General features: G+C 33.6%; 1 protein-coding gene across 2 annotated transcripts; it reads left to right on the top strand.

The window, feature by feature from the left end:
• The first annotated feature begins 13,983 nt into the window (after positions 1-13,983).
• LOC147392485 (Transducin/WD40 repeat-like superfamily protein) lies at positions 13,984-18,549 on the top strand. Of its 2 annotated transcripts, XM_086458530.1 has the most exons (3): positions 13,984-14,680; positions 16,688-16,988; positions 18,142-18,549. In XM_086458530.1, exons 1-3 carry the CDS (start codon positions 14,036-14,038, stop codon positions 18,222-18,224), a joined length of 1,029 nt encoding a protein of 342 aa, XP_086314656.1. In that variant the 5' UTR covers positions 13,984-14,035; the 3' UTR covers positions 18,225-18,549. The 2 variants fall into 2 exon arrangements, with proteins under 2 accessions (XP_086314656.1, XP_086314655.1); XM_086458529.1 differs by lacking the exons at positions 16,688-16,988; positions 18,142-18,549 and adding an exon at positions 16,149-16,465 and having other exon boundaries at positions 13,985-14,680.
• Positions 18,550-18,928: the final 379 nt, after the last annotated feature.

An 18,928-nucleotide genomic window follows, 5' to 3' on the forward strand; every position in this document is an offset into this window, starting at 1 on the left:
GCAATATAATCTCACTCCATAACTAGCTATCACATCTACTAATCGATCTATTCTGTAGTAGAGAAAACTGTTTTAGGGACAATATTGGTTAGGTAAAGTCAACATAGGCACTCACTTTCCAATTATTCTTTGGGATAATGATTTTCTGACGTTCCCCTCCTCTGACACACACCCCCATACGCTTCCTAACACGGCATATGCTAGAACCATTGAATCTTTTTCTCAGGATACACAATTACACAAATTTATGGGAATGTACAATTGTGAATCTCAAGGGGAAAAATATATGATTCTAGCCCATGCCACGTCAGGGGATGTGTGTCTAAGAGGGCATTAGAAAATCACAACTCTATTCTTTAGAACACAATATTAATTGACAATCTATTCAAGTAATTGGACTCTTTCCCTGGATGAATCCTATGCTAATATCAACTTCTCAATTTTAATATCGATCGCATCAAGAAACTGTGAGCCCCCTTCATTTTGTTTCTCATTGGTTGGGTCCCTTCTTTGATGTTAAGCATGTAAAAGATCTTCCTGAGATCCATAACCGGGGTCCTAAGCACAAATATTTACTTTTGATCTTCAAATGATACATGAATAGTGGAGGATAAAAATCACATTTTCACCCCACTATTTTATTATTCCTTCAAGAACGTGGATATGGTGGCTTTAGATTGAGATGTAAATCTAAATCAACTTAGCCTTGGGCTTGAGCCAAGTTAATATTAGTCCCAATAGAACTGTATCCCACCCAAATAATTGCCTATTTGAAACCTCCCTGGCCTACCAAGGTTTCCAAGTGGGAATAGGATAAGGATTTTCCTCTCAAGGGTAGTATTGTAATTTTAATAGTTAGAGGATATTTATATAATTTATGTAAAAAAGAAAGGGTTCAAGCAGAAAATGACAACGTGAGCACTGTCTCCTCCAACTTGCTTCCCTAAAATAAAAGCTCTTTCCACTCCACCATCCCTGCGTCGAGTTGAGAACTCACTCACTCACACTCGCAACTAACCACAAACTTCAAATATGTTTATTAATTTTAGTGAAAAAGCCTTTGTTTAATTAAAAGTAAGGATTTGAGTGTATTTTAAACAGTAATTAAGACATTTAATTATTAAGTCCGTACGACTCATGATGTATCCCGTTGCCTCCCACGCTTTTTTTAAATATAAAAGAGCCTTTTTTAAATATAAAAGAGCCTTTTGAGTGGTATCGGGTGGGTCCTAATAGCCGAAAATCATCACCACTTTCCATTTCTTAAACAATCAAACCATCAACTCATAAGAAGCCTTTTTCAAAGGAAATATATATATTTTAGTTTAAAATATTTTACTTTTCTCAAAAATAATTTTGAAAGTGCAGTCTATCATATTAAGATAAAATATACATAAATCATATTCGTACATGTATAGTTTCAAAATACATATTAAAGATGAAAATTAAATCATAAATACTTGAGCTCTTGAAATTGATGACGACCCATAAATGAAATCCACCACTTAGGATTGTATCTTTTTGCTTTGCAAAAGATCAAAGCGTTAGCCTATGACTCTAACATGACATTATAATTATAGACTATTTGGTTGGGAATATGTCACAAATAAATAATTGAGGGCATGATTTTTTGTTGTTTTTTATAATGGGGTATCCCAATAGAGAGTGTAGCGGACTTAAATTTGGCCTTCATTCAGTCTATAGACCATGATTTTTTTCAAGAATTAGTTTAAGGGCACATGCAACGCCCGCACATCATACACACCAAGTAAGCAAGGGTGTGCCCTCGCGAGTGGCCCATGGGGAATTAACGCTAACATTAATCGTTTATTGGTCTGAAATTGCCATTAAGCCAACCCCTCTGGATTAGGGCATGATTCTTTAAAGAGGATATAAGAAACCTTGAATATCGTGGGAGGCAACAAGGACACAATTATACCATAAATCATTTTACAAGTGTGGGAGTCTCATATTAGCCTTTCTTGATGAGTCAATTTAGGTAGATCTTCTATTCAAGTTTGGATTTGGGTCGGATCAAATTATTATTTTTGGTTTGTAGGTAATGCTATAGTTAAGCAATCTAATAATCAATTTTGTTTTTGGACATGTAAGTGTTAGGTTTGGAACTAAATTAGAGTATGGTGATCAGATGATGGATTCCAAAAGGTATTAGGCATTAGTCCCACCTGATTAAAAGTTAATTTTTACTATTTTTCATTTTTGGTAAAGTCAATTGATTATGAGCATGCATTCAATGTTTTAAAGTGGCAATCACAAATATTAGATATCAAATATACCATACTTTAGAAAATGTGGAGAGTTTTAGGCAAAGTATGAAATAATTAAGTTTTGTTGTTAATGTTTTAGCTATCAGGTATGGTTGCACGACCAAACATGTGGCCTACAAATTATTACTAAAACAATAACAAAATATATATACAAACAACTTTTGATAGCCAAAGTTTTAGAAAAAGTTGGTTTACATGGTTATAAAGTTTCGAAATGGACTGATTTTTTGAATTTGGGATTCTTAAAATTTTCGCAACTATAATATATGCATTTCAAGAGGTTTTATCTAGTGTCGAGGTCTAAAAAAACAAACACAAATCATGATTACAATGCCCACTTCAACACATTTTTTTATTGTTGAGATCAATAATTTTAGTGTCAAGTTCAATATTTTTTATAGTCAAAATCAACACTTTAATTATTGAGATTAACAACAAATTTGTTGACCTATATCTAAAACACAGTTTTTGACTTGACCGATGGTATGTCAAGGTGACCCAATTGATATGATTGGTTGATTTAATGATTTTCCGAGTTGACTCAATAAGTTGGTTCTAACTTATTTTGTGTCTGAATCATCTCAAATTACTTAACTCGGTCAAGTTTCCTAGATTTAAAACCACCCTTGTTTTTCAACAATGTCTCCCACTCACTGGTCAAAGTTTTCTAACAGTTAAATATAAAATAAAAGTTGCAAAATTAACAGTGTTGTTGGGTTTGGGTACTGTGTGCTACAGTCCAATAAATCTCCATTACATTACTTGCCGGGGAAAAAGAAGCAAATTAACAATTGAAATAATTACAGAGAGAAATCTCCAACGGGAGACAAGATTTTTATAATATTATTGAAAATTTTAGAAAAAAAAAAAAACCCTACTATTCGATGCAGTGGAATTCGCAGTTTGTTTGATTCATTGGTAAGTACTATGTAGACATGGCACGTGTCCTGATCCTAAGTAAAGCAACTGGGCGTGTAAAGGGTCAATGCGTGGCTGACTTTTCAATGACCTGACAAAGACTACGTGTCGTGATATTAATAAAGTATCAGGCGTGCTTAGATCACTTGTCGTGTTGCAATCTCGAGGACATTATCTCAAAATCATTCTTTTTCTTAATACCTTTTTCATGGTTGGAACGGAAATATCGGGACCTGTAACATGAGTCAACCGACTTGACTCGGCAACTCAAACGAGGTTAAATTTTTAAGTGAATTTATATTTCTACAACAATTAACGTCTTTTATAACAAAGTACCCTTAAAAAAAAATATTTTAACCAAAATATCCTCATATTCCAATTTTGAAAGTGTATCTATTACATGTTAACAAGAACTTTTTATTAAAGAAAAATGTTGGAATAACACAAGATATTTATTGTGATTCTCAAAAGTCTGACGTGGGATGTGTATATAATCATAAATATATTTCTTCGTGATATAAGTAAAAATCGTTTATGATTTTGTACGCATCTCCACGTCAAAATTGTGAGAATCATAATAAATCCTATGTCACCCCAACACAACTCTTTATTAAAAGGTCTTGTTAACATGCCCCCTTAAGGTGCAATAAATACATTTTAAAAATTGAATTTTACATAAAAAATTATCTTAAAAAAATATTATTATTTTTTATAATCAAAATACCCATATTTTTAAATTAAAAGATAACCCTAATACTTAGAAAATGGGTTAATGAACTCACCATTGGATCAATATATCACTCAGTGAGTGAAACAAAAGCCCTTAATTGACAACTTGGCTTTCATCATGCATATAAAGCACGTGTTTTAGGTTTGTTTGAGCTTGTGCACGTGCTTGCGTGTGACAGTGTGAAAGAAAGACCCAAAGCATCGAACCCCAGCCCAATTACGCAAACGTACGATAAAGAAGTAGAATCGAGGAATCAAGTCAACCAAGCTTATCATATTTGACCCTCCAGCAGAGATTATGTGGCGCAGCTTCTCTAACGTAGAGTCCTTCCGTACTCGTGAGTTGTGAAAAACACGAATGCCTAACTTTTTTTTTTTGGAAGATACGATTGCCTAACTTCCTTTGCGCATGCTTCGGATACAACCCCATGCACGCGTATTTAGCTCCCACCGTCCATGGCCATGCTTGGTCCTACCTTCAGAGGACTTATCATCTCTACTGCCCTCTGTACGTAAGAAAAATGGTTACTCGTTTCATGTTTATCGTTTTCATCAACCTTTTTTTTCAATTCTTCCTTAAAACATTTCGCCATTATAAATTTATAATATAATAAGGATAAATGAATAATGCTAAAGTGACTTCAAGCGGAACCTCACATCACATATCTTGACATGAAAGTGTATGAGAATCATAGATGCTTTTCATCAAGATATGATTTACAAAAACATTTATGCTTTCTATCCATTTTCACGTCAATAAATGCGATATGAGATTCCAACTAAAGGTCACTCCAGCACAACTCATACGATAATGTTGTTGATGATAAAAATCCATGTAACTTCCTCAATATACATAAAATAAAATGGTAAAACATATGATTTTCTATTGATGATGATTGTTATAAAGAATTAAGTTTATATTAATTAATGGAGTATTCTCCTCTCAAAAATTATAAATGGTGTTTAACTTGAAAAAAGAGGTAAATTTGATGTTTTGGATGATTGCCATTTGGTATGTAATTTTTGATGGAGAGCTTGTTACTTAATTTTTGAAAGTTTGTTATGTTAATTTGACGGTCAAAGACAACAATCATTCAATGTGTCCATGACTGATTTGTTTTCTTCCAGCTTCATATTTTATCAAGGAGATTTATTTCTATAGAAGGGTAATTGTATAATTTAACAAATTTGTTTAATGTTGATTTGTGTTGACATACCCTTCTCTAATCATAATAATATTAGTGGGCAGCATCGGCAATTCCATATGAATTACAAAATTAGTATTTATGGCTAGTTAGAATTATCATTATAACTAATTTAAGAGATTATTTTATAATAGATAATCTAGCTTCACAATGTGCTGTATTCATTTTTAGTGAAACACAAAGGAGTTGAAATTTTAAAAATTAATGATGTGGATTTGAGTAAACAATACTCGTTATTCTCTCATTATAACAGTAAAGATATATTATATTATAGTATAAATCTACAAATTCTTGAATGCTATGAGTTTGAGCCTGCAGAGCGTAGTTGGTAAGGGACAGTGGGGGCAATTGCCCACACAAAATTTTGAAATACCCTTGTATTTTCAGCTAATTATATGCCCCATTTGTCCCCACGCCCTCCCTATTTTCCCCCCATGCCTCATTTCCCTCCAATTTTCACCCTTCTTCAATTTTTAAAATGACATTGCTTCTTGATTGGACTTTCTTATCATAGATTAATTGGAAATAACCTAAATATCATTTTCTTTGACTTCCAATAAAAAATTTCTGAATTTCTCCCCAAAACCATTTTTTTCAACTCCAACATTAACTATAGTTTGCCTCCACTACAAGAAAATCTTTGCTCAATCATTGTCAACTTGACACCTTCCTTTGTTGCCTAGTTGTATATAAATTATATGATAATAATCTTGAGAGAATTTATTTCCAATCATTGCGGAAAAATAGTCTCTATTGTATGTGTGAACATTACAAATGCTAGATGGTTCCTTATTATATTATTTTATTGACAACCCATTGAGCAATCATGTTATAAGCAACAAATATGGCATCACTAAGCCTACGATAACCTAAAATAGGATAAGTATAAATATTTGACCAGACTTTGCATTTTTTTGCTTGGCAGGTTTGACTTAATGACTTGTCAAGTAGACTTGGAGAGTTGGCTCCATCAAGTTTTGGGGGGTGAGTTTCCTTGAAATCTAATCTAGTTGAGTTGCCTCTACTAAGTTTTGATTTGAATCCATAAGAGCAACTCCAACACAAATAAGCATATCTGTGAGACATCTCTGCTAGGCATGATATTATGTAAAGTCTTTTTGCTTATTCAAAAGATCTTCACTCCAATCGTATTAGCAAAAATCACTTTTTACAAATTCAACTAAAATAAGATGTTTCATAACTACCATTGTTTTTTACCGTCAAAAGATAGAGAGGGGGAAACCCATTCTCTTCGTTTGCCTATTGCACTTTCTTTCTCTCCAAATTTTTTTAAAGTAGAGAGTCAGACCCCAAGTGCATTGGAACTCTTTTGGAGGGTTATGACTTTATAACGGTAACTGAGACAAGATACAGAACGAGAGCCGGAGTGCGTTGGATAGAACCACATTTTTTTTCCTTGGGATATACAACTGCACATATTTAAATGAGTGTTCGAAAGAAGTAGTTAGCCTCCTTTTTCTTAGAAAGGAATCCTCAAATTTCACTTGATCAATCACTCAAAAGTCAAAACATCTTCCTCTTATTCTATTTCGTTTTCAATTAAATAATGATGTAAGGCATCAAAACATATAATCTGAACAATGCTGTCCCACTACATATTCTAGTGTGAGGCTACTTGAGTACTTGACACATGCAATTTTTTCCTTATATTAAATTATATTTATTAGGAATAATGCTGAAGTGACCTCAAGATTGTACCTCATATAGTACATCCTAATGTGAAAGTGTGTAGGGACCATAGATGCTTTTCATTGAGATACGAGTCCAAAGCATATATGGTTCCTTCACACGTTCACATTAAGATGTGCAATATGAGGTACAATCTTGAGGTCACTCCATCACGATTCATTTATCAGGGCTACTAATGGGAGGGTTGTAAAAGGGCCGATCGTAATTGGGCTAAAAATTCCTATCCCAAGGCCAGCTAATCTCATGATCAGATCAGACTGGGCCGAATAAAAAATGCATCAATGGCCAAGCCCAGCTTGGCTCACAGGTACTCGAGCCTATTAACTAACCCCCTGAAAGTCCTAGCTCGTGTGCCCAAGTCTGTCCTAAACATGAATTGGGTCTAATCCAGCATGATAACCTAATGGGCCTAGTAGCACTACTCATACAAATCCTCAATGGATTAGACTGGGGATTAACCACCCTAACGCAAAGAGGGTTCTTTGGAGACACTCTCATATAAATTTTATTCTTTCATTGTTGACTACATTCTAAAATGTTTTGTTGATTAATATACCCAAGATTCCTTACCTCAAAAATCCCATCTTTTCTTCAGATTTGAAGCTTGAAAGTAATCTTAAGTTTGAAGATGAATAGTTTTGATGTTAAACAAAAATAAATACATACACATATATATATACCTACAAGTTGAAGATCAGGGTATTGAGGTCATTTTCTTTCAGTCTATCACAGAAGAAAAAGGGAGATGGGGAGTCCTCAGTTTGAAAACTTAGGGGTATCTTCAAAGTGTGGAGGGGAATGTCTAAAATACTCTTATGTAGGTTTCCTTCGTCGTTGGTTGTCCTTTACATCCGTCGTGTAAGAGAATATGATGCATGAAAATTATTGGATGAATAATACATGAACCTTAATAGGATATTTATAAAGATTACATCAACCAAGATATAAAAATATCTTAATATAAAATATTCTAATTTATTAATAGTTTAATACTTTCCAATGTATAATATCCTAATTGATAGAAAATATGCATGAGATACATTATATCATCATCCATGTATCTTATCACAAAAGGAAGGTAATGGTGAAAACTAATATATGAAGCAATATTAATTAAGATATTCTACATTAGGAAGTATTAGTAAATTAGAATATTTATATTAGGATATTTTCATATCTTGATTGATGTAATATTTATAAATACCCTATTAGGGTTCATGTATTATTCATTTAAGAATTATCAATCAAAATCATATTTCTACATGGTGTCAGAGTCCAAGCTGCACTAAACACATCGATCTTATAGTGTTATTCTTTGGTGATGGTGCCACCGCCATTGAACCCAAATCATTTTGTTTCCGTTATTAGTATTTAATTTTTTATCAATAAAAATCTCATCTTTCTCTATGTTTCTACAAACCTCCCTACCTCACAAATTAATGCCTCATGATCTTGATTTTCATTTTATCTAAAATCTCTTCAACGAGAGATCTTGTATTTAAACCACAGATCCTTATTTGTATATTTATAAGAGATATCATGACAGACCTAATTAGTAGGTCATTGACATTGACAGACTAAAAAAATGAGCGGGATTTGACAATAATACACATCACATACATGCGGTGACTACCATCAAGCTTGATCAAAGGGTTGCAATTATCTATTATCAAGTATTTCAGGAGATTAAGAATAATTATTCAATTGCATATTTTTTCTTCAAAAGACCACGTAATTGCGGGAAATAGTAAGAGAATATAATACATCATATCATAATATATTATAATGATGAAAAATAATATACGAAGCGCTATCAATTAGGATATTCTATATTAAGATGTATTAATAAATTATAATATTTATTTTAGGATATTTCTATATCTTGGTTGATGTAATCCTTATAAACACCTTATTAGCGTTGGTGTATTATTCATCCAAAGAATTCTCAATCAAAATCAGATTTCTACACATTGTCAACCTCGTCTACACTGTTAGACGTCTCTCTCTCTCTACGGCAGTTGTTGCGATCACCACTGGTAAATCATTTTCTCTTCCACGTAGTCTTCTTTTTCTTTTTTTGTTTTTTGTTTTTTGGTCCCTCTATACCACTAAACTACTAATTTGTTTCCAATTTGATTTTTTTTTTCTCTCTCGTCCTAACTATCAATGGATCCGAAACTAATCATCAATTTCAAGTTTTGATAATCTTGATTAATTTTTCATGATTCCATGGTGTTTCGGATGCTGCTTCATTGTTAGTTTGATGAGTTCAGAGTTTATATTTCTTTCAAAGTTGGTGTGAAAGAAGATCAAGTTTGAATAATTTTTAGTGCTCTAATACTGAAGTTTCAATCTCTACGAAGTTGAAATAATAAGCTTTCAAAGAATACATACATATATATATATATGGGTCCCGTTCGGCACCCTAAGTTTTACCACACACTTTAACAAACGCGTTTTGTCCTACATGGGTTAGAAATTTCTATTATATATTATATATATATATATATATATATATATATATATATATATATATATATATATATATATATATATAGGGTCCCTTTCAGCAACAAACATTTTGACAAACATTTTGGCAAAACATTTTTCAAAACATGGGTTATAGGTTTTGGAATGGGCTGATTTTTGGTGAGGATGATCTCTACGGTGAGGAGATCATCCTCATCAAAAATCAGCCCATTCCAAAACTTCTAGCCCCATGTTAACAGGTTGAAAAATTGTGAACCGTCCATTTTTTGTAAACCATTTTTGATGGGTTAGAAGTTTTGGAATGGGCTGATTTTTGGTGATGATGATCTATTCCCTGTAGAGATCATCCTCACCAAAAATCAGCCCATTCCAAAACCTGTAACCCATATTTTCAAAAATGTTTTGCCAAAATGTTTGTCAAAATGTTTGTTGCTGAACATTTCCCATATATATATATATATTATATATATATATATATAGGGAAATGTTCAGCACCCTAAGTTTTACCACACACTTTAACAAACGTTTTTTGTCCTACATGGGTTAGAAGTTTTGGAATGGGCTGATTTTTGGTGAGGATGATCTCTATGATTAGAAGATCATCCTCCCCAAAAATCAGCCCATTCCGAAATGTTTAGCCCCATGTTTACACGTTGAAAAATCGTGGACCGTCCATTTTTTGTAAATTATTTTTGATGGGGTTAGAAGTTTTGGAATGAGCTGATTTTTGGTGAGGATGATCTCCTCACCATAGAGATCATCCTCACCAAAAATCAGCCCATTCCGAAACTTCTAACCCATGTAGGACAAAACGTGTTGTTAAAGTGTGTGGTAAAACTTAGGGTGCCGAACGGGACCCTATATATATATATATGGGTCCCGTTCAGCAACAAACATTTTGGCAAAACATTTTTCAAAATATGGGTTAGAGGTTTTGGAATGGGCTGATTTTTGGTGATGATGATCTCCTCACCGTAGAGATCATTCTCACCAAAAATCAGCCCATTCCAAAACCTCTAACCCATGTTTTGAAAAATCAGATTTTTTTTTTCGTCGTAACTCATTAGTCCAGAAATCTTTTACCCGTTTTCTATAATTTATTATTTTATTTTATTTAAATATCTTAGATATGTAATCTTATTCAAAAGTTCAAGAGAAATTAACAATCAGTGGTTCAAGAAAGAGTCAAATTTTTTGGGGGGGAATCTTTTAATGGGTTCTTCCAATTTATATAATTTTTAATATAATCTTTAAAGCACCAACCAGGCAATTTTTTGGGGGAATCTTTTAATGGGTTCTTCCAATTTTTAATATAATCTTTAAAGCACCAACCAGGCATATATGATGATGTGGGGGGTTCTGCACTAGAATATTCTTCCATGTTGGATTTTTTTAGGAGCCAGTTTGAATGAAGAATCTTATATGGATGTTTGAGAATTGGGCTAACCATTGTCAGTTTGTGTTGAATCCATGATTTCCAGACTGAGGAATGTGTGCCTGACGCACGAGAAATCCCTATGAACATAGAATAGAGAAGAAGCTTATCAATTATTCTAAGAAATCCCTATGAACATAAAACAGTTGCCTATTGAATAAGTTGAAAGCTTCTTACATTATAAAAAAAAAAAAAAAAACACAATAACCTCACTGAAAAAGTTATTAACTCTCCAGGGATTCTATTATATACATTTTATAAGTCATTTATGACTCTTATATACCTATTGAATGATGAAGTTAAATTAGAATAGATGAGAAACATAGGATCTTTTCTTAGTGTTTTATTTTAAATGGGAAAAGTGGGAGATATGTATCTTGTACGTGCAATATGGGTAGTTTGGAGAACTATCCCTATTTTGTAGGAGATTAAGTTGTAATGGGTAGTTATGATGTTTTACCATTTAACTTTGATGATTTGTATCAGAAAATATTATGAAAGTCCTATTTGGATTTGAAGACTAACCATCTTGAATTTGGTCATGGAGGCCAGATCTCCCTCTAATGAGATCAAATCTATCTTTTTCTTCTTTTTTACTATTATTTTTTTCTCTAAAAAATTAGGTACCTTAAAGTATAATTAATCCTATTATGAAGGTGACGATTTGATAAGTTGGTAGAAGATAACATTTTAGTTCCTGATTGATGATGTGTTTTATTTTTCTTCATTTTTGATTCAATCAACTTAAGTAATTGAATTGCCTGTTTATGGGGGCAGTATTAAACATGGGATAATATTCCTCAAAAAATAGTTATGCGATCTTCTCCTTCTCCTTCTCTTTCTCCAAAAATTCTATCTTGTTCTTGTCATCTGAAGATTGAAGGAAATAGAATCTTAAGATTGACGGCTTTACCGTAAAAATCTTTTATCTTCAAGTTGTTAATCTCTAGGGTAAATTATTTTTAACCTATTCAATCTCATCATCTTCAATGTCTTATCTTGATTTTTCAATGGCCATGCTCAGAACATTTTTATGTGCATATTTGCAGCAACAAAGGACATTCATACACCTTAAAGTTGTCGATAATTCAGGAGCAAAGTGCATACATGCCATGAGTCTTAAGAAAGTTGCAAGATTGGGAGACACGATAATAGGATCAGTAAAGGAAGCCTAACCTTGTGGTAAAGTGAAGAAAGAAGGAGATGTTGTCTATGGAGTAGTTGTGCATGCTGCCATGCAACGGGGAGTGCGATCAAGTTTGATGATAATGCAGTAGTCCTCATCAATAAGGAAGGCATGTAAAGATCCTTGCTTTGGCTGAGCACATACCTTGAGGCATGAATTTCTCCTTTTTGAACTTGAGATCGAAGTTTTTTTTTTTTGATACTTATGGTTTGCAAGCACTAAAGTTCTTGTTGAATCCTTCTGTTTGTTTTAAATCCCATAGCAAATTCGCCTTCAATTGTTCCTGCTTACTCATTTATGGTGATCAAGGCTTGAGATCTCAGTCTTGTTTCGTTGTTTAAAGCACTTGAAACATGAAACTAAACAAGTCAAAATGGTTGGAAAAAATAAAAAGAATTTCTTTTATACTTAAATAAAACCTCAAAGCACACATCTTATTTGTGAATCTAGAGGGTGTTGGGATGATTTTACTTGTCACAGACAACATTTATACTATATACAGATATAAGCCCTCACTAAAGCTCATCAACTAGCATGCCATCCATACTAGTTGGAGGCAACTGAGCGAGATATCCATCGAGAAACACTTGTATTTTAAAGAGAACTTCTATTAACATACCAACTTTACTTATCTATAGATAAACAGTGATTTAATTTCACAAGGATTGGTGTGTTATAAGTAAAGTTGGTGTACCATTAGAATCTCTCAAAACAAATATATATGATCTCTGTAAAATAATCTTTAGTGATTGAACATCTACTAATAGAGCTTAATTATAACATAAAAATTATTATTATTTAAATATAGACATATTTATATAATTTTTTAACAAGTTTAGAGTGGTTTAACTTGTCCAAGGTGATTTATTATTAACTCATTGAGATTGAGATGGCATGCTTGAATCATATTGGTATCCTTTGTGATAATGTGAATTGTCATTTAAATTGACATGTCCAAGATCCAAGATAACATATTTGAAAAATATCAATCAAGTGAACTGTGTTTTTTATATTATTTGACAAAAATACCTCATTTTTGTTAATTTAAAATTTTATTAATTAAATACAAATATGATTTTTGTGTCTAAAATCTTTTAATTCATATTTTAAAAATTCAATTACTTAAAAATACAGATAAATTAATTAATTTTGAATACCGAGTTTTAAAACCATGGGCTCGAAAGACATAAATCAGATTTGAAAACCATTTCAAATTTGGGATTGAGCTCTAACTCGACCCTAAAGAGTGGGCTCTACCTAGATCAGCCCTATACCCCTATCTGGTTTAAATGGCCTAAGCCCTAACCTAAACCTAAGGGGCTCGAGCTTGATTTGGGTTGGGTTTGGGCCAAATAAAATAACTAAAATTCAATGCTTTTAATGGGAAAACAATGTGTAGTTTTTAAATAATTTTTGTTTCGTATGCTTGAATATTTCTATTTGAATTCAAATTATGTTTTATTAACCTATCATTCTCATCATTCTCATGGATGAGAGTTAAATTGTAATAATGCAATATACTTTACTCTTATTAGAAAATATTCATTTAATTAAAAATATTAAGAATAGAAAGGAATTTTATTTTTGTTGTTGTTGTTGAAAAAAATGTGTTTAAAACAAAAATAGTGCATCTTTTAAAAAGAAAATGCCATTTTTTTATTATTATTCATTTTAATTATTAGATATATAAGATGTGTTTTAAACACATTTTTTTGCTACTACAATTTGACGTCATGGTTTTAAATCTCATTCGAGATCGAGATGATTTGCCCAAGTCATCTCGATATCTTTAAGCGACGAGAGTCTCACCATATCACAAGATGCAGATTTTTTTTTAAATAACTAATTTATTTAAAATTTAAATATTTATTATACAAATAAAAAATAAATTATAAGTTTTTTTTTTTTTTTAATTTTTAAATTTAAATATATATCATTATAAGCAGAGTTAAAAGGTTTATCTCGTCCGAGACGACTCGGTCTCGTCCATATACGCGACAGGTATCCGCAACATAAATAAAACCCTACCTCCTAATAGCTTTGGAGCTTAAACCCAGAGGGAGAGAGAGACACCATGACTCTGGTTGCAGGATCTTACGAGAAGTTCATATGGGGATTCAAAGTGAAAACCCTAGAAGACTCTCCAACCCTAAAACCCCTCTTCTCCTACCCATCCCACCTCTCCACCATCAAATGCGTAGCTGTGTCAGGTCCTGTGGCCGTCTCTGGGGGTGCAGATGACTCTATCAAGATCTACGATCTCTCCACATCTTCTGAAGTTGGATCCCTAATGGATCACACGGGAGCCATCACTGCCCTCTCCTTCTACAATCCCTCTCCCTCTCTATCTTTCCCTCGCAATCTCCTCAGTGGATCCGTCGATGGAACCGTCTGTATATATGATGCCGATCCTTTCGTTCATCTCAAGACCATCACCGCTCACAGGAAGGGAGTTAACGATCTCAGTATACATCCATCAGGGAAATTGGCTTTAACTGTTGGGAGAGATTCGTGTTTGGCAATGTTGAATCTTGTGAGAGGGCGGAGGAGTTTTTGTTGTAGGTTGGATAAGGAGGCGTCAATGGTGAAATTTAATTCTGAAGGGGAGAGGTTCTTTATGGTAATGGAGGAGAAGGTTTCGGTTCATGAGTCAGAGGATGCGAGGATGATTTTTGAGATGGAGAACCAAAAGAGAGTTCTTTGCATTGCATCTGCCGCGGTTAGTTTTTATTTTTATTTTTTTGAATTTGACTGCTAAATCATGATTTTACAATTAATTTTATAACTATGGAGTTTGAGATTATGCAATATCATTGAATGGATTTAGCTTAATATTTAATAATTGTTAACATGCATCTGTTATCAAGAGGAGAATTTTAAGGAGGTTTTAGTTGAATTTTTCCCCTAAAATTATAAAGAATACTTCTGTTTAACGGTATTAATTTTGAAGTTTTTGAGTGGGTGGGTCTGGGAGTCTTTTTAAAGTGGAGGTCTTGAAAGCTACTAGGAGCTTTCGGTGGACAAGATGATTTCTTTCTTACCACTTTCTTACCACTTTTAGGACATATTGTTAGAGCATTTTGTTGAAAGTTTTGATGATGTTTCACCAAGATGTTTATTTAGACCTGGCATAAAATTGTATGATTTTAGACTCATGAACTCGATAGGAAGTGTTTATAAGATCCTTACTAGAATAATTGCTTCAAGGCTAAAAGTAGTACTGTCTGATTATTTCTTCATTTGTGGGTGCTTTTGTCAAAAGGTGCATAATTATTGGAGTGTTGATTGCTCATGAATGTATGAATTCTCATATTCAAAATGGAGAGATAAAGATTCTATGTGAATTTGATATGGAAAAGACCCACGATTATGTAAATCAGATTTTTTTAGAATTCATGAATATAAGTATCGGTTTCAACTTAAAATTGATTTTTGGTTTTGAACTTGCATTTCAAAATGTCCTTTCATCCAACTACTCTTAATTTGTATGTTGAGTAATATAAGCTTTGAGTGGGTTTACTAAAATGCAGAGGGTGGAAGTGTCAATGAATTTTTTTCTTGTAGGTGATGATTGCCTAGTTGTTACGATTTTTCGTATTTTTTGATGACTCACTATTCTTTTCTAAGGCTTTTTATTTCAATTTATGTACCTGAGATGCATCCTTAGGTTCTTTGAACCCCTATAGGTTTCACATATCAATATATCTAAAGTGGGTTGGGTTAATAATGTGGGTGAAGTTGAGAACATTGGGGAGCTTGTCGATTGATTGGTTGTAAGGTTGGTTATTTTTAATCATCATATCTTGGTGTTCTGACTTGAGAATATCTGTAGACCTAAAATCTCTGTAATGTTAGACAGATCAGTTTAAGAGAAATGATGGAAATCTTTGAAACTTTTGGAAATGGTAAACAATCATAAGTGCATAACACACTCTTAGGCCATGCTGACCAACATGAAGAAATGAGGGCCGATGTCGTTTTATTACACATTGTCACAGGTAGCTAAGGGTCTAATGTCCAAAATAGTTATAACCATACATGAAAATGATTAGAATAATGTTACTTCACAAACACAACGATTTATGCTTGTATGCCTCTTTGTTGTTTTGTCTCCCCCCCCCCCCCCCCCCCCTCTTTTCCCCCCCTTTCTTCTTGTTCTTCTACATAATGGTTCAAAATTGCAACAGAATGGACTGTTATTTGCTGGTGGAGAAGACCGAAATGTTACAGCATGGGACACAGCCAGCGGGAAGGTTGCATATTGCATTGAGGATGCACACTCTACCCGTGTGAAAGGTATTGTTGTTCTCACCAACAGGAGTGGTGGTAGTGATGATGCTGATTACCCGTATCTAGTAGCATCAGCTTCATCAGACGGGGTGATAAGGCTCTGGGATGTGCGCATGGCTAGAAAAGAGAAACAAATCCATTGGCCGAGGCAAACACAAAATCAAGGCTGACTTGTCTTGCTGGATCCTCTCTTAAAAGTGAGTGGTTAAGCTTATTTCTAACTGTAATCCAATTTTTTTTATTCATGATTAGGATTAATCATTATTTTTTTGGATGACTTATTTAATATTGTTAAAATTAGTTCTGTCCTCTGCTAAGAGGAACTTCTTCATATATTTTTATAATGATCTAGTATTCTTGCATATTACCTTGGATAGAAAAATTCACAGGAAATAATACCTGTCTTGCCAAATAACTAATTAATAATTTGCAACAGAATGGACTGTTATTTGCTGGTGGAGAAGACCGAAATGTTACAGCATGGGACACAGCCAGCGGGAAGGTTGCATATTGCATTGAGGATGCACACTCTACCCGTGTGAAAGGTATTGTTGTTCTCACCAACAGGAGTGGTGGTAGTGATGATGCTGATTACCCGTATCTAGTAGCATCAGCTTCATCAGACGGGGTGATAAGGCTCTGGGATGTGCGCATGGCTAGAAAAGAGAAACCAAATCCATTGGCCGAGGCAAACACAAAATCAAGGCTGACTTGTCTTGCTGGATCCTCTCTTAAAAGTGAGTGGTTAAGCTTATTTCTAACTGTAATCCAATTTTTTTATTCATGATTAGGATTAATCATTATTTTTGTTGGATGACTTATTTAATATTGTTAAAATTAGTTCTGTCCTCTGCTAAGAGGAACTTCTTCATATATTTTTATAATGATCTAGTATTCTTGCATATTACCTTAGATAGAAGAATTCACAGGAAATAATACCTGTTCTTGCCAAATAACTAATTAATAATTATCATAAAACTAACCATTTATATTGCATTGCATGCTCTGGGGTGGAGTTGGCAGAATATGGTGCCGGACTCTATCCCAAACCCGAGACCCTAACCTAGCACGATACGTATTAGCCAAAATGCCATATGGGGCAGGGCCATTCACATATTTTGGCACCATTCCTGATTCAGGAATAGAAACATGAAATGGACCCCATTTCATACAGTTTGTGGGGACAACTTTTGATGATTTCGTTTTTAGATGGCACTCTTTATGTGATTAGTGTAGCTGTAACTTTTCTTTGTTGCTCTTGTGGAGGCTTTCTCGGCCTCCTTGTATCTTGTTTTCCCTCTTTATCAATATATTATACTTTCCAAAAAAAAAGAAACATGAAATGGTCTGTCTGAGCCAAATAATCTACTCTGGAGAGTTCTGGATTCTGGAATAGAAACATAAGTTGTTGAGCCAAGGAACTTACTCCAGAGAGTCCTGACAAATGTTGTGGTTGTGACATATTTCTCAACTTGGTTCACCGTGGCTTCATTGGGTGAAATGTATTACATATATGAAATGTATTATTTATGCTGGTGTCAGACATGGAATCAGGATATCTAATTCAGATTCAACTAAAGGTAGGATACCTGGACCCAACTGCCAGTTGTGTGGTGGGCTTTTTCAAGCAATTAAATTATATGAAAAGCATTGGAAATTCAAAACTTGAATTCCACCATTGCAAATGTTGAATGCTCAGACATTTCTTCTTTCTTTCTAAAATTTCTGTCATGCTTGGTAGCTCTCTTGATTATGTTGGTACTTTTTATCGTCTGCTTCAGCTAGGTTAGGATTAAATTGGTCTTTCAATGGCTTTTTCATTTAAAATAAAATCACTCTTTGCTACTCTTTGCATGGTCAAGGGTTTAATTATTGCTTTCTCTTTCTTAGGCCCTTCCTCAGCTTTCAGAAGACCACAGATAGGAAACAATGTTCCAAAGGAAGAGCACGATGGCACTCCAGAAGACTCGTAGTGTTGGAGAAGTGCTGAGCCAGGAAATTGGTGTAAAGTAAACATTTAATACGCATTTTAAACCTATATTTGGGTGAAAAGGCCTGCAGGATCAGCATTTTCTATACGTCGGATGGTATTCCTTCGTTAAAGGGAACGAACAAGAGGTTCAGTTTTGGGATTCAATGGATAACTGCAGTGAATCCATCGGTTCAATTTTGAAGTTGCAGTTAGAAAAGTACAAACATATTTTATATAACAAAATACTAAATTTTGTGTATTGTTATTAATGATCAATGATAATATTTTTTTGGTTAGAAGCCTCTCAAGGAGTTTAGGGGCCTTTACTTTAAGGACTTCATGTTCACATCGTAGTTAGTTATTGTTGTGTCTTTGCTTGTTTGTAGTGTCTTTTGCTTTGTGGGCAGGTGAGGGCTGCCTTCTTTTTTATTTCTTCTTCAATAAAATATTACCTATAAATAAATGTAATGATCTATAACCTATCCTTTTGTTTAGAATATTGATCTTATTTTTATTCCAATCATGTTTATAAACATTTTCTCTCAAGGCCCTCATCCCATGGTTTTAAATCTCATCCGAGACCGAGATGACTTGGCCGAGTTGTCTCGGTATTGTTCACCAACGAGATGAGTTGGCAAGTCATCTCAAAGACATGGTTTGTCCTAATTCTAAGGCATTTTTTTAAATCTCATCTGAGACGACTCG

This window comes from Akebia trifoliata, chromosome 11 (assembly GCF_017979445.1).
Source record: "Akebia trifoliata isolate Shusen 1 chromosome 11, ASM1797944v1, whole genome shotgun sequence".
NCBI lineage: Eukaryota > Viridiplantae > Streptophyta > Magnoliopsida > Ranunculales > Lardizabalaceae > Akebia > Akebia trifoliata.